The sequence below is a fragment of the Oncorhynchus keta genome, chromosome 12, assembly GCF_023373465.1.
Source record: "Oncorhynchus keta strain PuntledgeMale-10-30-2019 chromosome 12, Oket_V2, whole genome shotgun sequence".
NCBI lineage: Eukaryota > Metazoa > Chordata > Actinopteri > Salmoniformes > Salmonidae > Oncorhynchus > Oncorhynchus keta.
Genome location: NC_068432.1, coordinates 5,567,055 through 5,593,287, shown reverse-complemented (window position 1 = coordinate 5,593,287; position 26,233 = coordinate 5,567,055). Strand labels below are relative to the sequence as shown.

Genomic DNA, 26,233 nt, shown 5'->3' with positions numbered 1-26,233 from the left:
ACATGGGACAAACACTTTACATGTTGCATTTATATTTTTGTTCAGTGTAGTATTCGTATTCTAATTCCTAATTCACATGCCTATTCTGACTTTGTCAATGTTAAGCTAAACAGTTAGCTAGCAGCTAGTGTGCAACGTTAGTGCTGACTGGTTTCTATGGAGTGAAGATGGCCCCTTTTCCAGACAGAGCTGAAACATTGCATGACATGTACAGTATGATGCAATCTTGGTTGAAAAATAAACAACTGAACAAAAGAACACTGAAAACAGCACAGCAAGTAGGTGAAAGAAATAGGTTTTGATGATGTTTTACTGGTAATGGGGACATGCGTAAATGCCAACAAAATAACTTTTCGGCCAGTGTGTGTGTGTGTGTGTAACCTTTATGTACCTAGCCAAGTCAGTTAAGAACAAATGATTATTTACAATGACGACCTACCCCGGCAAACCCGGACGACGCTGGGCCAATTGTGAGCTGCCCTATGGGACTCCCAATCACGACCGGATGTGATGCAGCCAGGATTCGAACCAGGGACTGTAGTGATGCCTCTTGCACTGAGATGTAGTGCCTTAGACCACTGCGTCCATGTGTGTGTGTTAACTATTTAACTGTACTAGAATGCTTAAAAGCCCGCTAAACTCCCTCACGACGCCAGGACAGCGGAGTCAATCACCACCTTCCGGAGACACCTGAAACCCCACCTCTTTAAGGAATACCTAGGATAGGATAAGTAATCCTTCTCACCCCCCCCCCCTTTAAGATTTAGATGCACTATTGTAAAGTGACTGTTCTACTGGATGTCATAAGGTGAATGCACCAATTTGTAAGTCGCTCTGGATAAGAGCGTCTGCTAAATGACTTAAATGTAAATGTAATGTAAATGTAAATGTAAAATGTTAAACATCGGTTATCGGTATCGTTTTTTTGTCAAGGAAAATATCAGATTTCGGTATCGGCCAAAAATGTCATATCGGTGCATCACTAAGAAAATCCACACACTGCAAGTACTCGATGAGCCCTCGAAAAACCCTCATCATGTTTATACCAAATAATAGCATAAAAAAAGGCCACCAACCAAACAGAGCTATAAAGGTGCATGGAGTGGCACCTTAATGCATTTTGAGTGGCGAACGAGAGCCAGATCAATTGATTAAAGAGATCAATGGCACTGAGACACACCGACCGGACACACAGATCCTTTTGAGGGCGCGCTGCTCGTCACGAGGGTCAATGTGTGAGTGTGTGTCTGTCCCCACACACACGTCAATTAAAGCCTTTCCATTTGCCTGCCTTTGTACACTATTAGCTCGTGTCACTCCATCTCTGTGTGCCTTTAATCTTCAGGAGATGTTCAAGCTCTCTCTTATATCCAGGGGCACTGGAGACGCAAAGACCTACAGGGGAGAGTCATCCCCATCCCCAGCATGTCGGTCTTTAACCCTTAATGACAGCTGACCTTGTAGACGAGACAGAGTTAGATGGGCAGCGTTTTGCTTGTGAGCAGCTCAGGAACTTTGCTCATCACGGCTGTGCGAGGTGGAAACCTCAGGCTGGTCCAGTGAGTGAAGGCAGAAAGGGCAGCTTCTCCCCTGAGTTCTGTGTAGCAGGAGTGACTTGCACCGGGTGCATCCCAAATGGCGCCCTATTCCCTATTTAGTGCCCCGCCTTTCTGACTGGCCACTTCTAAAAGCAGAGTCAGCTTCTCCATGAGCAGTCGGTCTTCCAGGAGTCGGCAGAGCTCCGTCGGCAGTGAGCCAACCCAACGAGGGCAAAACCACAGAGCAGCACTCCCAGCCCCAGGGGGCCCCCCTGTGGTCCAGCATCACAGAGAACCACTGTCATCACTGGGTTTACACTCCTCCAGGCCCAGGGCCGTTTGGCTGGGACACTACCCTCCCTAGAGAACAAGGTTGCCAGCGGTTCTCGGGACACTGCCAAGCTGCCTAGCAAAAGGGTGGCATTGAGCGATCGATAATCAGTACAAATAACACAGTAAGCCTTCTCACTGTGTAATTTTCACCCCAAAATAAAGTGCCATGCAGGGCTCTCTCTCTCTCTCTCTCTCTCTCTCTCTCTCTCTCTCTCTCTCTCTCTCTCTCTCTCTCTCTCTCTCTCTCTCTCTCTCTCTCTCTCTCTCTCTCTCTCTCTCTCTCTCTCTCTCTCTCTCTCTCTCTCTCTCTCTCTCTCTCTCTCTCTCTCTCTCTCTCTCTCTCTCTCTCTCTCTCTCTCTCTCTCTCTCTCTCTCTCTCTCTCTCTCTCTCTCTCTCTCTCTCTCTCTCTCTCTCTCTCTCTCTCTCTCTCTCTCTCTCTCTCTCTCTCTCTCTCTCTCAAAAAGTTGCTGGGAGGGCCTGTTTGAACATGGTCTCGTACGACTCTGTACTCTCCCTCCATCCCCGCTAACACAATGGACCTTATTTGTCCTACAGTCAGATGAATTTTTGCAGAAGATTTGTAAATGTAAATGTACGGTTGCACATGTGAACACCGCTCCCTCCCAGTGAGCTCCTCGGGAGCTGCCTCCCTGCCTGGGACCTGCAGCACTGCCTCCCTGCCTGGGACCTGCAGCGCTGCCTCCCTGCCTGGGACCTGCAGCACTGCCTCCCTGCCTGGGACCTGCAGCGCTGCCTCCCTGCCTGGGACCTGCAGCGCTGCCTCCCTGCCTGGGACCTGCAGCGCTGCCTCCCTGCCTGGGACCTGCAGCGCTGCCTCCCTGCCTGGGACCTGCAGCGCTGCCTCCTGCCTGGGACCTGCAGCACTGCCTCCCCTGCCTGGGACCTGCAGCGCTGCCTCCCTGCCTGGGACCTGCAGCGCTGCCTCCCTGCCTGGGACCTGCAGCGCTGCCTCCTGCCTGGGACCTGCAGCGCTGCCTCCCTGCCTGGGACCTGCAGCACTGCCTCCCTGCCTGGGACCTGCAGCGCTGCCTCCCTGCCTGGGACCTGCAGCACTGCCTCCCTGCCTGGGACCTGCAGCACTGCCTCCCTGCCTGGGACCTGCAGCGCTGCCTCCCTGCCTGGGACCTGCAGCGCTGCCTCCCTGCCTGGGACCTGCAGCACTGCCTCCCTGCCTGGGACCTGCAGCGCTGCCTCCCTGCCTGGGACCTGCAGCACTGCCTCCCTGCCTGGGACCTGCAGCGCTGCCTCCCTGCCTGGGACCTGCAGCACTGCCTCCCTGCCTGGGACCTGCAGCGCTGCCTCCCTGCCTGGGACCTGCAGCGCTGCCTCCCTGCCTGGGACCTGCAGCGCTGCCTCCCTGCCTGGGACCTGCAGCGCTGCCTCCCTGCCTGGGACCTGCAGCGCTGCCTCCCTGCCTGGGACCTGCAGCGCTGCCTCCTGCCTGGGACCTGCAGCGCTGCCTCCCTGCCTGGGACCTGCAGCACTGCCTCCCTGCCTGGGACCTGCAGCGCTGCCTCCCTGCCTGGGACCTGCAGCGCTGCCTCCCTGCCTGGGACCTGCAGCGCTGCCTCCCTGCCTGGGACCTGCAGCGCTGCCTCCCTGCCTGGGACCTGCAGCGCTGCCTCCCTGCCTGGGACCTGCAGCGCTGCCTCCCTGCCTGGGACCTGCAGCGCTGCCTCCCTGCCTGGGACCTGCAGCGCTGCCTCCCTGCCTGGGACCTGCAGCGCTGCCTCCCTGCCTGGGACCTGCAGCGCTGCCTCCCTGCCTGGGACCTGCAGCGCTGCCTCCCTGCCTGGGACCTGCAGCGCTGCCTCCCTGCCTGGGACCTGCAGCGCTGCCTCCCTGCCTGGGACCTGCAGCGCTGCCTCCCTGCCTGGGACCTGCAGCACTGCCTCCCTGCCTGGGACCTGCAGCACTGCCTCCCTGCCTCTGCTGCATCCCATAATTGCTCCCTGACTGTCGTCTTCTAGCGTGGGGCTCATCGGAGCCAATACGCTAACCAGGAGCAGCTTGTCATCTTTAAGGCCACAGTGTGGTCCTCAGATGCAGCCGAGATATGTCCATCGGCCTTGTTTCATCACGCTCCAATAGCAACATGGAAAAGACGGGTGTGTTTTGCCTTTACAGAGCCGGCCGAGCCCACTCCTTCCAGGCAGGCTTCCCTCCGTGCTACTGCGCCTGGGAGCTGGGATATGCTGGGAGGGAGGCTGCTGGGGAGTGGGGATGGTGCTGACACAGACCCATCACTCACTCACTCACGTCACCTGATCCATTACACAACTGAAGACCCCCCACTGCTGCAAAACAAAACAAACCATGACCACAGCACACAATGCAAACATCTGACATCGTTAACTTCTTATACATGGAGTTAGCGCTGTCCCTTCTGGGGAAGGGAGCATTTGTTTTATCCACTGCATTTAACTCACTTCTTCATTCAGAGCTGAGGGGCCACAGCTGCTGGGATGGACGTACAACAAAGAGCAAGGTCGAAGATAGGATAGTACCTGACAACCGGGTTCAAAATAACCTGTCAAGGTCAAATAAAATAGGGATTTGCACATGTTGCTCCATTTGTGACAGCAGCAGTAGCAAGGGCTGAGGCCAAGAGCGGATGGGACCGCTGAAAGGTTTCCGGCGCACTGTGCACGGTCGACGAACTGCTGTGTTTGTGTTGCTCACAGTGACACAAAGGGTCTGACAAACAGTGACAGACCCTTTATTTTCCATGGTGAACCACAACAGGTTTAACCTCACACCACTGTAAACGATGAGACGAGCGAGGCGTACACAGACAAGCTGCAGGCAAAACCATCGGGACGGAGTCTTAACACGACTTCCAAGCCGCACCGCCGAGACAGGCGCAGTATTCTGTACATTCGAAAGGTAACGTTCACTGGGCAATACAAAGACCAGAGATCACGATCACATAAAAACATGTCCTATAGAGGAAAATCCTTCATGCACGTCATCACATGGTAGTTAGCAGGAAGGACATTGCCCATGTCCTAAATGGCACCCTATGGGGCCCTGGTCAAAAAGTAGTGCACCAGATATGGAATAGGGTGCCATTTGGGACGCAGCTCTATGCTGCTATTCTGCACAATACTGTTACACAGCAGCCGTGGATCAGTGAGTCTTGCGATATGTTTCTCATCCATCTCAATCCGTTTGAAACGTGCTGTGTTTGACGGTATGACTTTGATTGTGCCCTCCTCCATGTCGCCCATGCAATTCCCTCGAAGGCAGCTCTCTCTGGTAAGGTGGCGAAAGAACTAACCCAGGATCGAAGAAAATAAGGCCTGAAACAAACACTACAAAAGTTATCAGGCTGTTTAAGTGCTAATAATGAACACAAGCTTATTATATCACTTAAGTTAAATAACATTACGCACCCTATACATATCATATCCACTTGTAAACTTTGCATTAGAAGCAGAGCGTACTACGGGCATAAGGGACTTTCGGGGACCTTCTTCCTTCCCTGTGGTAAAATTAACCTAAAAAACATCAACAGTCATCTCCCTTGTTTCCCCTCATCAAAAATGTATCACATTGACATAATGTTTTGTTAATGAATGTATAATTGAAAACAGTATTCCCTGGGTTGGCTTGAATTAATGAGGAGGGAAATCTACTTGAGCCGGGATAGCTCTCTGCTTTTAATGAAGACAAAGTGGTAAAGTCTAATTCGACATATTAACTTTGGAGCCCTCTTTCTACACCCCCCCCAGAGAGGGGGCTCTGGGTCCCCAGTCACAATGATTTCATTCTAATACGACACGCTGCTGTAAATCTCCCGGGTTGGACACGTTCTGGAAAGGAGATGAAGCAAGTGGGAGCGTAAAACACTGGGGAGTCGTCCGTGCATCCCAAATGGCACCCTATGTGGGGAATAGGTTGCCATTTGGGACGCAGATGACTTCTGTGCTCCCAGTCAGTTTGACTTGATAAAGACCGTTCACTGTCTGCGCTCCCATTCAGAAAAGACAACCAACTGCAGTGAGTGGCCGAAGCCTCCAGGAACACAACAGAGTGCTCTTTCTCTTAGTCACCAGGGCATCTGCTGCTCCTCAGAGAGAGACGCTGCTGAGGAGCCTCACTGATTTAGAAACTGGGGGATTCACAGATGAATATCAGTGGATCAATGACAGATCAGTGACAGCTAAGACACTGTAAACACGCTCTCCCAGTGCGTTTTAAACATCCGTCGTGTCTTTAACATGTTTCAAGCAGACCAAAATAGACGCTGTGCCCAAGAACGTCAAGGTGACCTGTCTAAATGACTATTGCCCCATAGCACTCACTTCTGTAGCCATGAAATGCTTTGAAAGGCTGGCCATGTCTCAATACCAATACATCAATACCATCATCCCAGACATCCTGGATCCACTCCAATTCGCATACCGCCCCAACAGAACCACAGACGAAGCAACTCTGTATTGCACTCTACACTGCCCACTTGGACAAGAGGATCACCTATGTGAGAATGCTGTTTATAGACTACAGCTCAGTGTTCAACACCATAGTCCCCTCCAAGCACATCACTAAGCTAAGGACCCTGGGACTAAACTCCTCCCTCTTCAACTGGATCCTGGACTTCCTGACGGGCCGCCCCCAGGTGGTGAGGGTAGGGGCCCTCCAGGGGTGCGTGCTTAGTCCCCTCCTCTACTCCCTGTTCACCCACGACTGCGTGGCCAAGCACAACTCCAACACTATTATTAAGTTGGCTGACAAGTTGGCTGGTTGGCCTGACGATGAGACGGCCTACAAGGAGGAGGTCAGGAGACCTGGCAGTGTGATTCTACATCTGCATAGTTTGCTGTTTTGGGGTTTGGGGCTGGATTTATGTGTAAGCACTTTGTGACATCTGCTGATGTAAAAAGGGGTTTTCTAAATACATTGGATTGGACTTGACAACAACCACTCCCTCAACTTCAGTAAGACAAAAGAGTTGATCGTGGACTATAGGAAACAGAGGGCCGAGCACACCCCCATTTACATCGACGGGGCTGTAGTGGAGCGAGTTGAGTGCTTCAAGTTCATCGGTGTCCGCATCACTAAGAATCTATCTTGGTCCACACACACCAGCACAGTTGTGAAGAGGCCAAGACAATGCCTCTTCCCCCTCAAGAGGTTGAAAATATTTTGCATGGGCTCTCGCTTTCATCCAAGACCTCTATACCAGGCGGTGTCAAAGGAAGGCACAAAAAATTGTCAAAGACTCCAGCCACCAAGTAGTAGACTGTTCTCCCTGCTACCGCATGGCAAGCAGTGCCGATGAACAAAGTCTGGAACCAACAGGACCTTGAACAGCTTCTAATCCCAAGCCATATGACAGCTAAATACTTAGTCCGGGTAGCTATTTGGTTAACTATTTAACTATCTGCATTGACCCCTTTTCACTAACTTTTTTTGACTCATCACATACGCTGCTGCTACTGTTAATTATCTATCCTGTTTCCGAGTGTCTTTATTCCTAGTTATATGTACATATAACTGGACTGTGTAGGTCTGGACTATGCAGGGCTGGACTGTGCAGGGCTGGACTGTGTAGGTCTGGACTATGCAGGGCTGGACTGTGCAGGGCTGGACTGTGCAGGGCTGGACTGTGCAGGGCTGGACTGTGTAGGGCTGGACTGTGTAGGTCTGGACTATGCAGGGCTGGACTGTGTAGGTCTGGACTATGCAGGGCTGGACTGTGTACGTCTGGACTGTGTAGGGCTGGACTGTGCAGGGCTGGACTGTGTACGTCTGGACTGTGTAGGGCTGGACTGTGCAGGGCTGGACTGTGCAGGGCTGGACTGTGCAGGGCTGGACTGTGCAGGGCTGGACTGTGCAGCGCTGGGCTGTGCAGGGCTGGACTTTTTAGGTCTGGGCTGTGCAGGGCTGGACTGTGTAGGTCTGGACTGTGCAGGGCTGGTCTGTGCAGGGCTGGACTGTGTATCGCTGGACTGTGCAGGCCTGGACTATATAGGGCTGGACTCTCCAGGGCTGTAATTTGTGGGGCTGGACTGTGTAGGTCTGGACTGTGTAGGGCTTGGCTGTGTAGGGCTGGGCTGTGTAGGGCTGGACTGTGTAGGGCTGGACTGTGCAGGGCTGGACTGTGTAGGTCTGGACTCCTTAGGGCTGGACTCCTTTGGGCTGGGCTGTGTAGGGCTGGACTGTGTAGGTCTGGACTGTGTAGGGCTTGGCTGTGTAGGGCTGGGCTGTGTAGGGCTGGATGGACTGTGTAGGGCTGGACTGTGCAGGGCTGGACTGTGTAGGTCTGGACTGTGCAGGTCTGGACTGTGTAGGTCTGGACTGTGCAGGGCCGGACTGTGTAGCGCTGGGCTGTGTAGGGCTTGGCTGTGTAGGGCTGGACTGTGTAGGGCTGGGCTGTGTAGGGCTGGATGGACTGTGTAGGGCTGGACTGTGCAGGGCTGGACTGTGCAGGTCTGGACTGTGCAGGTCTGGACTGTGCAGGTCTGGACTGTGCAGGGCTGGACTGTGTAGCACTGGGCTGTGTAGCAATGGGCTGTGTAGGGCTGGATGGACTGTGTAGGGCTGGACTGTGCAGGGCTGGACTGTGTAGGTCTGGACTGTGCAGGTCTGGACTGTGCAGGTCTGGACTGTGCAGGGCTGGACTGTGTAGCACTGGGCTGTGTAGGGCTGGGCTGTGTAGGGCTGGATGGACTATGTAGGCCTGGACTGTGTCGGGCTGGATGGACTGTGTAGGGCTGGACTTTGTAGGGCTGGGCTGTGTAGGGCTGGATGGACTGTGTAGCACTGGGCTGTGCAGGTCTGGACTGTGCAGGTCTGGACTGTGCAGGTCTGGACTGTGTACGTCTGGACTGTGTGGCGCTGGGCTGTGTATAGGCCTGTCGGATAGTTAGTTAGGGAGTGTCTGACAAGGAAGTTTTGCTGTGGCCCTGCCTTAACTGATTAAGGCATCGAGGCGTTCATTGTTGACGCTGTTCCTTGAATGCTGCCTGCCGTGGATGGCTGTGAAATGGTTAAGGTGCTGTGAAGGTGCCTCTGACTGTTTGAAGTCGTTTGCGGTGAGGTATACCAGGTGCATATGCGGTTACCTGCTTCTCAATGTTTACTGCTAACTCCCTTCCGCTATCACTGTGTTCTCTCTCTCTCTCTCTCTCTCTCTCTCTCTCCCCTTCTATAAATCAGATAAGGTAATGAGAGAGAGGAGAAAGAGGCTTGTTTTACGCGGTCCCTACCTATCCTACCCCTCTCACTGTCTACGTTGCGTGTTTCCCCGCATACATGAATATACGTTCACGCACACACACGCACACACTAACACAAAGAGGAGGCAAGGTGTCTAACCACACTACACATCACCATCAATGTATTCACACAAGCTCTTCGACTTGGCCTTGATATACAGGATGCATGTCAGAAACCCAGCCACCACAATGCCTATGCACATACTCATGCACACATGCACGCCTACACACACACACACACACACGCACGCACACACACACACACACACCAAAATGAACGCACACCCACAAACACACACACGCATACATACACACACACGCCCACACACACCCAAATGAACACACACACACACACACACACCCACCCACCCAAATGAACACATGCACACACATACATATACCACATGTGAACACAAGCACACACACTTTCATGCTATGAAACCTGCACATGAACTAGGTCTCACAGCCTAACAGTGAACCAAAACGTTTCTTAACTCAGACTGCAACAAGTCTAGGTGTGACAGAGGTGGGTGGGAGGGACTTCAAACAGGCGTCATCACTTCTGAGGCAGAAAGGGTCTCCCTCTGTATCCACAGCACACAGCTTGCATCCCAATTGGCACCCTATTCCCTACACAGTGCGCCACTTTTGACCAGAGCCTCTGGTCAAAAGTGGCACTCTGTGTAGGGAATAGGGTGCCAATTGGGATGCATCCCTTCTGTATCCACTACACACAGTTGTTCCCTTAAAACCTCCCTTTAAGCTCAGGCACTAAAAAAAAGCACAGCTCCGCGGCACAGAGCGCTGCGGTTCCAGCTGAAATGGGGGGAGCGTTTACGTTAATAACTTTCATGTCCACCATTAAAAATCTTGATGCTATTTTTTGAAGCAAGATTTTCTTTTTTTTCCCCCATTCTCCTACCCGCCACAGCTTGTTTGATATCTACAAAGACCGTGCTCTCTATCCCGAAAGCAAAGCCCTATTTTAAGACGTGAAATGGTTTCCAGTTGGCTCCAGACGATCATAGGGGGAAAACCACAGAGAGAACCACATTCCATAACATTTGAAAGGCAGCGAGCAGCTTGGCGGAACTGGGATGCTTGGCGGAACTTGTTTAACTTGTGGAGTTCTGAGGAGCAACCGAGGCTCGGGCTCTTGAGATGAAATGGCTTTTACATCGTCACTCACAACGCCGGGGTAAAGCGTCGGTAATTACCACCACGCCCGCCTACTCACTCACTCGTGTTATTATTTGTCTTGTTATTTCAACTTTTCTCTACCTGCGGGGCCCGTAAGTAACTATTTCACTGTTAGTCTACTATGTGGGTCTTTCTATGTACTAGGGCAACAGTGAAGATTTCCTACACTGTCATTGATAATAATCTACCATTTTTGTTTATGTCGTTACATTATGATATAAGGGGGACCATAGCTATATTCAATAGAATTCGCATGTTGATTTGGTGTAGAGATCAGCCCTGAATCCCTACGAGTGGGGCGGACCAGACCAATTTATTGGATGCTTATGACAGCTCCCAGAATGCTCTTGACTTCTGCGGAGGCCGCATCGCAGGAAATACTGTACGGGCCAATGCAGATGTCGGATTGACCACGCAGCTCCTTTTATGAGGACATCTGTTGGCTTCAACTTGGCTTTCCATACGAATCATTCCATTCAAAAAAGAACCCGTTCTTTTCTTTTGGACACTTCCTCGTTATAAAAACAGCGATGGTGAGATTCAAATGGTGAGATGAATGCTGCCGCTATTCACAGCTTTATTATGTGACCGTGTGTCGGCCACAAAGGCAGAAAAATCTCCATGCAACCAAACTATTTAGTCGTCACATGTTTTAGAATGTCATTTGAATAGCAATGTATTGGCAAGGCCCCCCCCAAAAAATGTTTTTCTTAAAGTGGTAATGGCCTACTTTTTTTGTTGCCACTTTTTGCATGCATTTTGGGAGGAGGGGTGGGGGGTATAAGGCCCTATATGTACAATGATATAAATTATACAATTGTATAACATTGACATCCTTGAAAATGACAATGAAGTGCTTGAAAAGGTCCCTGAAAGACCTTGAATTTGACTTGCCAATGTCTTTATGAACCATGCTTAGAGGATGCATAGTCCTCGCCCCTATGCTGTTGTGTAGGTGGAGCTATGGGTTAATTTGCATATATTCACATTATTTATGGGGCCATGTGTGCTTTCCCATCTAAGAAAAATAAAAGAGTAGAAATGGACTTGGTTACGTAATTTATCTCTTTATTTCTCTCTCTCTCTTTCTCACACCTGCTTTTTTTGTTTGTTACGGCTATGTGTGTTTGGGGAGCCCTCCCTGCCTGTAGTAGGTGTCATTATCTCAGGGCCTCTTTCTCAGGGATGAGTACACACACGAGGAATCGGCTCTGACAAAACATATCAGCTTACTTTTCAGGGAATGTCTGAGACCGAGACCTACGGGAATGATACAGCTCAACAAACCACCGTCTAACAATCCAGCCAGTCACTAATTTCATAGTCTTCTTTGCCGAACTACACATTGTTTCAGAAACACTGTGATGACAAAAAAAAATGTTTTGAAATGAACATGGTAATGGATATCAGATCGTTAGAGAAGAAAATGTTAGGGGGCATTGCTCTTAATGTTGAACAAAGACTGGCTGAGTTCCCCTTTGGAGTCAATGATGGAAAAATAAACAAACAAATGAATTCCATCCATGAAGAACAACAGGACTCCATGTTGTGATTGGAGTTGGAAAATGGGCAAAATGTTCTGTCTGTCTGTCTGCACGGGAGTGGAATCTTTTACTCTTTCTCTCTCTTTGGGATTTTGTTCCATAAAATTTACAGGGCAGTCACATGCACTTCCAAACACGAAAACGTTTATAATTCAATGAAAATGAATCTAAAATACCTTTCAAATAAAGTTATTTTAACGTTGGTAAGTATGGGGCCGACTGTCCCCAGCCTGCTCTCGACCAGAACCCACACATAGCCAAGCACAAACATATGGCCTTATGGCTTTAGTACAATGGCGCCAGAGGAGATGGCTGCCGTTTTATGGTCTCCCAACCAATTGTGCTATGTGTGTGTTTTTTCGCATTATGTGTAACTTATTTTGTATATAAATGTTTCTGCCACCGTCTCTTATGACCGAAAAGAGCTTCTAGATATCAGGACATGGATTATTCACCTCGTACTGGAAGAAGATTTTTTTTCCTTAAACGAGTCGGACACGAAGGATTTACTTCAGACACCCGACAAGGCCCACATCCCCGTGATTTGCATAAGAAAGAGAGGGAGTAATCGAGGAGCCTTGTAAGGATCCGATGGCGAGTGGGTAATCTGCCACATCAGTACTCTTAGCCAACATACAATCATTGGATAATAAAATAGACAAACTAAGATCACGAATATCCTACCAACGAGACATTAAAAACTGTAATATCTTATGTTTCACCGAGTCGTGGCTGAATGACGACATGAATAACATACAGCTGGCGGGTTTTACACTGCATCGGCAGGATAGAACAGCCGCCTCCGGTAAGAGTGGGGTGGCGGTCTGTATATATTTGTAAACAACAGCTGGTGCACAAAATCTAATAGTCTAGAGGTTTTGCTCGCCTGAGGTAGAGTATCTCATGATAAGCTGCAGACCACAATATTTATTTAGAGTTTTCATCTATATTCTTTGTAGCTGTCTATTTACCACCGCACTCAATGAGCTGTATACGGCCATAAGCAAACAGGAAAACGCTCATCCAGAGGCGGTGCTCCTAGTGGCCGGGGACTTTAAAGCAGGGAAACATAAATCCGTTTTACCTCATTTCTACCAGCATGTTAAATGTGCAACCAGAGGAAAAAAACTCTAGACCACCTTTACACACAGAGACGCATACAAAGCTCTCCCTCGCCCTCCATTTGGCAAACCTGACCATAATTATATCCTTCTGATTCCTGTTTACAAGCAAAAACTGAAGCAGGAAGCACCAGTGACTTGGTCAATAAAGAAATGGTCAGATGAAGCAGATGTTAAACTACAGGACTGTTTTGCTAGCACAGACTGGACTATGTTCCGGGATTCTTCTGATGGCATTGAGGAGTACACCACATCAGTAATTGGCTTCATCAATAAGTGCAATGATGACGTCGTCCCCACAGTGATTGTACGTACATACCCCAACCAGAAGCCATGGATTACAGGCAACATCCACACTGAGCTAAAAGGTAGCGGGACTCTAACCCGGAAGCTTACAAGAAATCGCGCTATGCCTTCCGACGAACCATCAAACAGGCAAAGCATCAAAACAGGACTAAGATTGAATCGTACTACACGGGCTCCAACGCTCATCGGATGTGGCAGGGCGTGCGGGCTATTACAGACTACAAAGGGAAGCATAGCCGTGAGCTGCCCAGTGACACGAGCCTATCAGAAGAGCTAAATTACTCCTATGCTCGGTTCAAGGCAAAAAACACTGAAGCATGCATGAGAGCATCAGCTGTTCCAGACGACTGTGTGATCACGCTCTCTGCAGCCTATGTGGGTAAGACCTTTAAACAGGTCAACATTCACAAGGCTCCCGGGCCTGACGGATTACCAGGACATGTACTCCGAGCATGCGCTGACCAACTGGCAAGTGTCTACACTGACATTTTCAACCTGATCTACTGAGTCTGTAATACCTACATGTTTCAAGCAGACTACCATAGTCTCTGTGCCCAAGAACACTAAGGTAACCTGCTTAAATTAATACCGACCGAGACAGCCTATAGGGAGGAGGTCAGAGACCCGGCCGTGTGGTGCCACAATAACAACCTCTCCCTCAATGTGATCAAGACAAAGGAGATGATTGTGGACTACAGAAAACAGAGGACAGAGCATGCCCCCATTCTCATCGACGGGGCTGTAATGGAGCAGGTTGAGAGCTTCAAGTTCCTTGGTGTCCACATCACCAACAAACTATCATGGTCCAAACACACCAAGACAGTCGTGAAGAGGGCACGACAAAGCCTATTCCCCCACAGGAGACTATTTGGCATGGGTCCTCAGATCCTCAAAACGTTCTACAGCTGCACCATCCGAGAGCATCCTGACTCGTCTCATCACTGCCCGGCCTCAGACCACAAGGCACTACAGAGGGTAGTGCGTACGGCCCAGTACATCACTGGGGCCAAGCTTCCTGCCATCCAGGACCTCTATACTAGGCGGTGTCACAGGAAGTCCCGAAAAATTGTTAAAGACTCCAGCCACCCTTGTCATAGACTGTTCTCTCTGGTACCGCACAGCAAGCGGTACCTGGGCACCAAGTCTAGGTCCAAGAGGCTTCTTATGAACAGCTTCTAGCCCCAAGCCATAAGACTCCTGAACAGCTAATCAAATGGCTACACAGACTATTTGCATTGTCCCCCTCTTTTATGCTGCTGCTACTCTGTTTATTATCTACGCATAGTCACTTTAACTCGACCTACATGTACATATTACCTCAATTACCTCGAGTAACCGGTGCCCCCGCACATTGACTCTGTACCGGTACCCCCTGTATATAGCCTCGCTACTGTTATTTTACTGCTGCTCTTTCATTATTTGTTATGTTTATTTTTTAGTTATCTATTTTTTTATTAATACTTATTTTTCTTAAAGCTGCATTGTTGGTTAAAAGGGCTTGTAAGTAAGCATTTCACTGTAAGGTCTACTACACCTGTTGTATTCAGCGCATGTGACAAATAAAACGTGATTAGAGATGATTCGATGCTACTGATACATACTCTAACATGGCTATTCTTTCTTGGATGGCGAGGCTGAAGCCAAGAAATGCACCAGCCTTGCATGTCACCACAGATTCCACTTCCCACCTCCCCTTCAACACAATACAGTTCAACATGTAACTTTGAAAGTAGACCATTCCATTTCTCAACTTCCAATGCCAGTGCAGCTACCCAGCGCAGCTCTGGGACAAGGTGTGTGTGTCCCAAAAGCCCACCCTGTTCCCTATATAGTCCATTAGGGATGCAGCAAAGGCCTTGGGCTGAACCTCCCTCTGCTGGGGTCTAGCCACGGCCCACCAGCACTGCCCAGCTCCCCCTCCCCCACCCATCCACCAGGCCGGGCCCCGCACCCTAAGTGAGCCGGTGCCCAGCCCCAGACCCGGTGGAGCCACCCCAGCCACATGGGGCAGGCACACATGGGTGCGATCACAGTGACCTAATCCTGCCCCATCTGATACCCATCTACCAGCAGCTCCACCCACACCCTCACCCACCCACCACCACCGCTCAGCTCTGGTCTGGTTCTCTCCTGCTGCTGCTGCTGTGTGGTTCTGCCGCTCTGCTCCGTCACGGCTGGGCCTGTCCCAGCAGGGGACGCACGTCACATGACCACAGCAGAAGTGGGCAGAACAACCTGTGACAGAGGGCTGAGTTCCTGTGTGGCCTCTTGAAAGGCACCAAAACAGCTTGCAATAATTTACAGTGATTCATAATCATGTGACAGAATTAATTTATGTAATATATGCATTTCTAGTCACTTGTTATGACTATAACCATTTAGAATAAGATAGGCCCTACACCCAAACACATAATTGTAATACTGTGAATGACGTCCATGACACGCAATTGTATAACACGCCGCATCCACATTGGGTAGAAGCAAGAAACACAGTATTGTGTGTGTGTCCAACACAGCTCAACCCACTACGACTTCCCTCCCAAACTTTTCAGACTGTGTGATGCTATGGACCTTCTGTGAAATGACAGGGATTAGGGCAATAGTAATAATGGACACAGTTTTCATGTGTCGGGCGGGGGGGGGGGGGGGGGGGAGATTACACCCGAGCAGGCCCCGCACAAAACAAAGCACATCAAGATGAAAGCTGCCACCCTTCTCTGAGCACACATGGTAGTTTGGATGCAAGACAGAAGACTCACAAGCGCAAACGGGTCGTAAAGTTCCTTACAGAGCCAGATAAAAGAGAGAGCACATGGCAACCTGTCATCTAGGGCCATGCAGAAACCATTCAGACGCCCATCTATAAAATGCCTGTCAACAAGAGAGAAGGGGACTGGCCACCCCTCAGAGCCTGGTTCCTCTCTAGGTTTCTTCCTAGGTTCCTGCCTTTCTAGGGAGTTTTTCCTAGCCACCGTGCTTTTACATCTGCATTGCTTGATCTTTGGGGTTTTAGGCTGGGTTTCTGCACTACTGCACTACTGCACTACTGCACTACAGACACACCCCATCACCCAACACACTGGTATTTCATAGTTGGAAAAACAGAAGACTGATTTCCTATCTTAACCCAGGCCCAGATGCTGTAGATGAGATGACATCACAGTGGACGGGCCAAAAACAACGGCACAATGGAGGCCTCAGTCACTCGTATTCTACTAGCTAGCGCCCAGGAAAACAACGGTAACCTGCCTGAACTTCACACCACCGAAGGGGTGACCTCCTCCACCCCTCCCTCCAGGGCCTAGCTTCCCACCACCACCCCCACCCAGGCACCACCCTCCTCCATCTCCCCCTGGCCCTCCACCAGTGGTGGGACACGCTGCTGAGTTCTCACCCCCAGCCTGACAAATACCAATTGGCCAGGGACACAGACACAGGGTGAGAATGAGACAGCTGTGGCCCAGGAAGGCAGGCCATTAAAACGGAGACAACCAGCCAAGTGGCCCAGGAGACTGTCACTCACTCTACCCAGGTTACAGTGTCCCCAGCCTGGACACCGCAGCTCCATAGAGTCCCAGACCCGAACCGTCTCCTCCCTATCTAGCTATCTACCTTAATTGTTATATCTCCAGTCCCCTATAGCACAGAGCTCGGGCCAACTCAAAGGTGCCCGCATGTTTTGTTCAGCCACCTTCATCTTCTTTCCTCTTGCTTTTCCTCCCCGGCAATCCCTCTTTTTCAGAAACATCATCCTGAAACATCAAAGTGATACCACCCTCTGACATCAAGAATCAAAAGCTATGGTTATATAAGCCGGGGGATTTTTCTCTCTCTCTTTTGATGAAAAAGTACAGGCTGTGTGTATATACTTAAAATATGATTCATCTGGGGAAGGTGATGCTGTATGAAAGTGCCATGTAACGGCACTATGAAGTACAGTAACACGAAATGATACAAAAACCTGCTTCCCATATGTCACATGACCATTAACCTTCGAGCGACCTATCAGACACCCTTGTCATTTATTTTCAGGTAGGTCAACAAGAAGCAATATGAACCTGTCTACAACTACAGTGTCCTAGTAACAGGGGGTACCTCAGCCCCGGATTGGAATTTGGAAAAGTCAACGATTCGATAATTACACATCAAAGGTGTACAAAGCAGGTTACCGCATGTCCCCGAGGCCTATATTTAGTCCTGCTTGCAAGGTGGAGACTAGGAAGGAAGCTGTTCTATTTAAACCCCCCTGTGCTGTGCCGGCCTGTGTGATAATCATCCTCCTGAGCATCTGGGCTGTCAACAACAGCAATTGAGCCTCCGTTTGGTTTGCTCCCATCAGCCAGTGAGTCACCTGGGTGCAACATCTCTTCACCCCCCCCCCCGGGCCCAAAACAGGGACCCAAAGAAGGACCGAGCGGCGAGCGGCTCGTTGCAGAAGCCTCTAGTAGACTTAAAGAGGAGGGTTTATTAGAGACGCTCACTTCCAACTGAGACTCTCTCAGATTCGTGAGTAGCACTCTTGTAAAAAAAAAAGCGTCGGAGTTATAAAACATGTTAGTCATTGAAACTGTGATTTTGAGTCAAAGACTATGAAAGAGCAGCAGATGCTGGAACATCCACCTTTCAGGAGAGCTCTTTAATGGACTCAAAATTGGGGTGGGGAGGAACAAGGAAATAAGTGCATTAATAATTACAGCTATAAACGCCTCAGGGGATTCAACAGGTTTCTTATATTTTCTAAATGTTTCCGCCTCTTAAAATTGGCTTGTACACATTTTCTCTCGAGGCTTCTTTATAGCCAACCACTTCAAAGAGCTGAGGATGAGGGCCCCTTATCATCATTTGTATTTAAATCTGCAGCCTCTCTGTCATTTCCTGCTGTCCTAAACATTCTCTGACTGACAAGGCTTTCTCTGAATGTTCTACTGCGGTCCATACATCTATTAGAGCCGCACTGTCGGTTATGGGCTTGTAAGGAAGCGTTTCACGGTAAGGTCTACACTTGCTGTATTCGGCGCATGTGACAAATAAAGTTAGATTTGATTTGATTTTCATTCGGCTACTCTGCCAGACCGCCACCATCATCCTTGTTCATTTCAATAATCTCATGCTTATAATGTTAAATTACGCAATAAGGAGCCGTTTTGGGGCAGTCAAACATTTCCAAGGAGTTTTTTCGCACGCACACGCACGCGCGCGCGCGCAAGAGGGCCGGGAAAAGCTGCTTTTCTTCAGCGGAGCATAATCCAGCACCACAGTTTCTTATCGTTGTCAGTCAGAGGCACAGAGCCCCAGCCCATGGGCTTGTATGCAGGGATTACAGGGCCTAAGTCAGTGTTCTGCTATTGTTTACCTAGGGACTAGGGGCTAGTTGAACAAGCCAGTGTAAACAGCACTTCACAATGCCAGACAAGGATGTGTGATCTGGGGACGTGCCATCCTGGGCTTTGCTTGTAATGAATCCCTTGATCTGGGGAAGGACTGACACTTAAGGCACAGATAGTTCAGCACAGAAGCAATGCAGAGGCACACCCACAGACAGAAAGAGGGAGAGATACGGAGAGGGAGGGCTGAACTGGTAAAGTGTTTTTTTTTTAAAGATTGTATCCTGTTTCCTGTATGACGATACTCAAAAGGTTTGACGGACGGAATTTAAGCAGGAACACCAAAAAGCTCATTTAAGAGTATTCGTGAAAATTCACTATCAAATATTTGAAACAACGAGCTGGCCTTTTAATAAATATTCACTTGCTCAAGATTCAATACATTGAAGAAACAATGTGAACACGTCCGGGATGAACTGTTCGTTACGTTCTAATTGAACAGGGGTAAGTGGGATATGATTTACAGCCGCCCCGGTCTGTCCGCTAGACATGTTAGCGCCTGTGATCCACACGGTGAACCACATCTTCCACATCACAGGCTCTCTGGGCTCTGATGATTGTCCTGACATTCTAGCCCTCCATGAGCACAGCCCACCGCAAACATCCTCCACCCGGGGCCTCACCACCCGCTGGGATGCAAGGCCATCAGAGAGAAGAGGGAGAGAAAGGGAGGAGATAGAGAGGGAGAGGAAAGAGGAGGGGAGATAAAGAGGAGAGTGACACGGGGAATAAAGAGGAAAGAGGATAGAGAGCAGAAGGAGAAGAGGAGAGGGAATGAAGAAGACGGGAGAGAAAACAAGTGTATTTGTGGAAGAGAGACAGAAGGTAAGGAAGAGAAGGAGAGGGGTGATCGCAAAGGAGATTCGAAGAGCGAGACGATGGGCTGAGAGAGACGGCTGGGGAGATGAGGAGGAGTGCATTGTGGCGAGGATACCATGAAGAGGGAGAGAGAGAGAGAGAGAGAGGAGAGAAATAGACCGATCAGGAGGAGTGTATTCTGGTGGCTCTCATTTAGAACCCTTCCTCCGCAGGGGTTTGGCTCCTTCAAACGACCCTCTTCTACTGATCCCCTCAAATGAAACAATGTCTTCTGGTAATCCACAGCATTACACACACCCTGACCCTTCTCGCGTCACCGCTACACACTCAGGAGGAAGCTTTGTTCACAGAAAAGCTAGGGAAATCTAGTGAAGCATCTGGGATTGTCTCAAATCGCCTTCTTTTGACACTGTATCTGGAAGGACAACTGATATCTACATTAATGTTACAGCCAGAACATAATTCCCTGGCATGTCCCATGAAACAACACTGTAACAATTGTATTAGGACCCGTTCGGCTTAGAAGAAACACGCTTTCCAGCCTTGTGTTTTCTTTTTAGACACTGTAAAATGATTTCTGTAAAGAGAATAGATTTTTTGTGAAATTCTTTTGAAGAGTTAATAACATTAATTCTAAATCAATAAGGGGTGCGATTCAACTGTCTGGGGTGAAGAATCAGCTAATTAGACAATCTGTTTCGTGAGGCATTTCAACTAATTGAAGAAATGTACATATTTTTTAACAAAATGGATTCAAATTCTCCTTTCAATAGTCGAATACTAGTCTTATATATTTTACCAAAATGAATTGTTACCCTGTGGATAGTCTAGAGTTTTAACCAGGTCATTTGACATGCCTAAACAAAAGTTCAACAGACAAGAATACATGGAGAAAAAAAGAGAATATTTCTTTCATAGTTTCCCGTGAGGTAAATTCACAAATTGCTACCAAAACAAATAACAAAGACAGGCATAAACCAAGTCAAAAACCAACAAAATGAACCCAGCTAAAACAATGAGGTGATAGAGCGCCTGAGCTGAGATAGAAGCAGAGTGCCTGCCTCTGGGTGAGGCGAGGTGAAGACAGGCATCACCTTGTTCAACGTAAACATCAGAACTGCTAGGCCAAACAGAAGGGGATTCACAGCCCTGTTTCCCCTCACGCCCCACTGCCATGTCCCATGCAATAATCACCATCTACACCATCCTCCCTTCCTTTTGAAGTGGCAGGTAGATAGATAGAAGTGGCAGGTAGATAGATCTGCAGCTACAGTACTGCTATTGCTGCCGGGTAATTACAAGGGGAGCAACAAGTGAGCATTGTGTGGAGCCGTGGAGACACATACACACACGAGGAAGAAAGTGCCCTTTATCCCCAAAACAATCTTTAGAACCTATGTGCTTTGCACTGCGGGGCATTTAAGGATAAAACGGGGGAATTGATTTATAAGAAGAAAGAGGTAGCGACACATTCGTTTCTGGGCGTAACACGGAAAATAATTCAGAGTATTGTGTTTACTTTGTAATGACAGCTTTAGAACGTCTCAATAAAATGTGTTCATTATTTTAGAAATGTCTGATGCATTTTGGAGGCATATAAAGCCACTACGTGGGGCCTAACAAATGGAAGACTGTTTTTGGTCTGTATACAATTAGGTGTCTCTCTCACACACACACAGACACAAAACACACACTTGATACTTTTTGGTCATTTGAGTGGCAACATGACTAGGCCTCATATCCGACCCCGTTTAAACTTGAGCTTCTGATTGTGCGAGCGTTTCTTTCAGAACCCTTGGAGTGTTGATGAAAGAAACGTTATGACCCGAAAAGTATGCTTAAAAAAATTATAATTAAAAGCAATGCCTAATATGAGCGTTTTTGTTCTTCTGTTTTTGCAGATTTAACAGAATGTGCTTCACCTCATCAAAGATGCATAGTTCCCTTTAATGTTATAAGATACCAATACACAGAAAACATACAAAAGTGTGCGCAAAATAAGCTTTGTTTTCTGATCTTCTACTGATTCAGGCCATACTCAAACTTGCATGAGGGTGCGGATGTATACTTCATATCAGAGTAATACCATGGCAGGACAGAAATCAAAATCTACTGGAGTACACGTGGCTTTGAATCCCTTTTTTTCCCCAGACTTTCTCATTCCCTTACAGTTTGTTGCCCTCGCAATTTGACTTTCAGGTATAGACGTTTAACTGATCGTACGCCTGACCTGGAATAACAATCCATAATAATGAAACAGAGTGATGAACTGGACATTGCGATGTGGAAGGTAACGTGACGTGGACTTACAGATGGGGACATGGATCCGTTGGGGATGTATGGGTCAGGCAGCATGAGAAACGGGTACCCCGGATACGCTGTTTTGTACATCCCTCCATCTTGATGTTTGGAAACTGTGGAGTGAGACCAACCACAAAAAAATGTGAGATAACATGTTTTCTCATGTTCACTTACCTTCCGAATGACTTTCCTTTTTGTTGTTGTTGCCTACTGTAGTTAAAATGGGTATAATAAGCGAAAATATTCTCAACTAATAATGACCGAGAGTTCTTTGGCAGATTCTAGGTTACAGACTTGTTTTTACTACTGTCACATATTTGTGTGACAAAGTGACAGCCCTAATCTTGCATCACAAAAACAGACAAACCACCATCCCTTGTTGTTGTTGTTGTTTGTCACACACCACAGTGGGCTAACCACTGATCTCTCAAGTCTTGACTGTTGATGGTAACTAAACGTGTGATGCATCTTTACAGGCTGTCCAAAAAGAAGGTCATTGATCCACAGACGATTTTAGTTCAACTCCCTTTCAGGTAATTGCATGAGTGGACACATCTTGGTGATTTATTACATTCAAACATTTCTACTGAACTAGAGCTCCTTATAAACTTTAAATAGCGTTTAACTTACCTGCCCTGAGGTTCAGCACAGCCCCCCAAAATTATTTGTGTTTTTGACAGAATTGGCAAAGAAATAAACCTAACGTATAAAGCTTATGGCTACATTATGCTTTTGGTTTTAGTTAGGTCTTTCAGAATGAAGTTACTTGAAACATTATTACCATGTCATAACCCATGTAGCCCAGGGAATGAATGCATGGTCACACAATATTGTCAGAAACGTATTTCACTCACTGCGATGCAATTTGCCTACTTCAGCTGCTGTCTGGAAATATGCGAGTTTGTTAACGTTAGTTCTTACCGCCGTCGAGATGCTCCCGGTGTTTCTCTTGATAACCTCTGTGTTCGTTTTGCTGTCCCCGTCTGACCGCCTGAAAGTGTCCAAAGCAATGACAGTAGACATAGATTAGTAACCTGAGAATAACTTTGAACAGGCCAGGCGACAAAAGTTTCATACCAAGACCCCTTAAACAACCGCTCTCAACCTTACCAACAGCGCATAAGAACTATCTCTCTTGTACCTACCGCTGCGTTCGGACTTTGATTCGTCTCGGATTCATTCACCAGAGACGACTTGAGGTCAGCTAAGTCCCTTTCTGTGAAAGCGTTTTCTTGAATTTTCTCATCTTGATCGCCTTCATCCTTAAAGGATATCATTTCATCGTTCGCTCCGAGATCATCTCCTCCGCCGCTGCTGAGCTGAGGCATGTTGCTTTGAAAATAACAAAATATTGTCCTAGCCTAATCAGCGGTGCGCTCCTTAGAAAAAAAAACGAAACTTTCTATTAACCTAAACCTCCCAAGTTTGTTGCACTCAGATACGGCCAAAGTATAAAACTCAACAAAAGTTGCTCTGCTGTGGAGCGGCCCTGCACGTTGAATGTAATGCGGCCAGGCAGCAACAAATAGTGCATTTGAGCTCTAGACAAGGCGAGGACTCCCAACATCAAAGAGCGCCGACGGGTGATTGACAGATTCAATGACTTGTTGGGGGGTTGTACAATTGTTTCCGCAGAGGGTACAGTTCTTAAAGAGACATCACCTAAGAACCTGCTGGGCATTAGCCCATTCATGACGTTTTAATAACATCTCATCATGGATAGAGTTACTTGTTTTTAACAAAGGGGACACTTTGTAATCTTTCAGATTATTGTGCATCGATGGATATCTCCCACAACGTTATCTAATGTGTAACATTGTTATAGCATTGTTATATATAAACACACACACACACACACACACACACACACACACACACACACACACACACACACACACACACACACACACACACACACACACACACACACACACACACACACACACACACACACACACACACAGAGAGAGAGAGAGAGATCGGGGATGTAGAGTGTAAAACTTGATTCCTTCGTATACAGTGTGTATTTAGATACAACACCGAAAATCATCTTCTCCCAACATTTGGTGAAGTTGTAGAAATATTTATTTGACATTTGTATTCCTGTAGTGAGAACACCAGAGACGTGTAAGGACATCCCCTGTACCATCAGAAAAAGACTCAATCTCATCAATAAAAGAGACATGGCATGGCTCGCTAGTCTCGACAGCACTTGGATTTTGATTGATGGAAAAACACAACTTGGAAGGGAAAAGATGTAGACTAGGAGTCTGGTATCTTGTCAAACAAGCATCTGTCTCTTCAATCTTTTCACATCAACACATTTTTTAAATGCTGATACAGAAGCATGGTCTTCTGAGTTTTAATTGAGAAATATTTATACACTCCCCTGCTGTGACTTAATATTTGGCTTAATCTGTTGCCTTGAATGAAAATGATGAACCTCAACTGGGAAATAGAATGAAATACAAACAGAAAATGTGCCTAGTATTTGCATAAAGCTGCATATTTATACAATATCGGCCATGCATATGAATAAAAAGATTAAAATGAGCTGCTTAATGTATGCAAATCTAAATTATAAATGAGTTGTTTAAACTCCTTGTTTATTCGCTTTGATTAAATATACACAGCTGTTTTTTTTCTTCATAGAACCAGTTTCACTATGTGGCTTACTTCACAAGTTCTTGATTCTTTGGCACTGTGTGTGTGTGTGTGTGTGTGTGTGTGTGTGTGTGTGTGTGTGTGTGTGTGTGTGTGTGTGTGTGTGTGTGTGTGTGTGTCTCTACGTGCTCACATTGGTTTCAAATATCCTTGAGGTGGCGTATGCACTCGTTCCTTTGTTGGACTTGACCGTGTGTGAGTTTTGGATTTGATTAATATCATAGATCTATCTTTGTCGGACTCCAAATCGTTCCTTATCAGTGTTTGTGTGTGCATTACTCACTCCCACACCAGCCTCTGTATCCCCATCTCTTATCTCCTCTATGGGAATTGGAGACATGACGTCAGACGTCAGTAAGTTCTCTGCTCTGCCTTAGGGGCAGGAAACGCTAAAAAAAAGAAAGAAAACAGACAAACAAAAATCACTGTCTGCCGACACTAGCACTTCATGTCGAGAGAAAAATATGTACAATTGGTAATATTGCTTCAGGCAACAGTTTATGGAAACTCAATGCAAATATTAATGGCACATAAATGAGTCACTTGAATGTTTAGGGGTTCAATTTAGAGCACGTTTTTAAGACCGAAATATGTCTGGGGTGGTGATGTTGTACACTTGACAAGCAACATAATTATGTGGCTTTACAATGATGTGGAATCCTGCAACGTACATTTCTAAAGTTCCACACACGTTAAACGTGTTTGTATATGTCATCTCTAGTGTTGTCTATTGTGAACAACATTGACGTATTAAGTGACATTTCATTTACATTTAGTCATTGAGCAGGGCAGACACGAGTCAAATACATTCATCAAATACTTCAGGAGCGCTTGATTTAGCTTGACTGGTACTATTGAAGCAATGGAATCGTCCCAAACGTGCAAACTCCTCCTACCCTACACACCAGTCAACGGTCTCGTGAGCAGTCTTCTGTAAACTTAAGTCATGTTTTAAACCACTCATGTAATACTTTTGTCTAAGTCGGAATGAAGCTTTGAACATCAGCTGAAATGAACAGAGGGAAATTAGATAGAGAAGAGGAATACCAAACAAAAATCCAAAATTCTTCCATTTTCCCTTCTCAGATATCAGTAAGCTCAAACAATTTGGAATCATGGAACGATTTCAAGTGAAAACTTGGATTTGAGTTACCCCTTTTCCATTTCTTAATCATTTGTAAGGGAAACCATTCTCTCTTGCACAGATTTTTACGGCACAATGGATAAATTGCCGTTCCTACAAAAAAATGATATACTCTGCTTTCTAAATAAACTTCAGGCACATTAAAGCAGCAAACTAATTAAATCACATCCTTTCATTGAGGTTAGGCCACATCGAAGGAAACAGTTCTTAACTGTAGCCACTTGTGTGCGCTTTATTGGTTTCCCTCCAACCAAAAACATGTTCTCAATATTCAACGTGCAAAACTGAACCTTAGCAAACTTTTCGACAGTCTACATTTGTAAGTAGGTTTTCCCCCATGAAATATTACACCCTTCAACACAAGTATGAATGAAGTATGAAGCACCCTTGAATGTGAAACCCTGTAAATGACAATAATTCAATTGGATGAGTGAATTGTTAAAGTAAATGGTAAGCATCCCAAATAACACCATATTCCCTACTGTATGTGGTGCACTATATAGGGAATAGGGTGCCATTTGGGATGCATACATGGTTACTACATTGTCGCTGTGACCTGGTCAGTTCTCTCTCCTTTTCTAAACTGGAGTTTGCTGAAAAATTGCCTTTCTGTCTGTTTATCTCCTCTAGCATG

The 26,233-nt window shown here is 47.4% G+C and overlaps 1 protein-coding gene across 13 annotated transcripts in view; it reads right to left on the bottom strand.

Moving 5' to 3' along the window:
- Nucleotides 1–26,233, bottom strand: part of LOC118390897 (transcription factor 7-like 2) — an 81,305-nt gene that overhangs the window by 46,502 nt on the left and 8,570 nt on the right. For 4 of the 13 annotated variants that reach the window (XM_035781626.2, XM_035781629.2, XM_035781631.2 and 1 more), the window contains exons 1-3: nucleotides 22,937–23,366; nucleotides 22,713–22,782; nucleotides 21,801–21,904 (exon numbers count right to left, since the gene is read on the bottom strand). In XM_035781626.2, the coding sequence (XP_035637519.2) occupies nucleotides 21,801–21,904; nucleotides 22,713–22,782; nucleotides 22,937–23,119 (357 nt within the window). In that variant the 5' untranslated portion in view covers nucleotides 23,120–23,366. Of the gene's footprint in view, nucleotides 1–21,800; nucleotides 21,905–22,712; nucleotides 22,783–22,936; nucleotides 23,368–24,738; nucleotides 24,845–26,233 lie in introns of those variants that run through there. The other 9 variants (XM_035781630.2, XM_035781634.2, XM_035781635.2 and 6 more) reach the window with 5 other exon arrangements.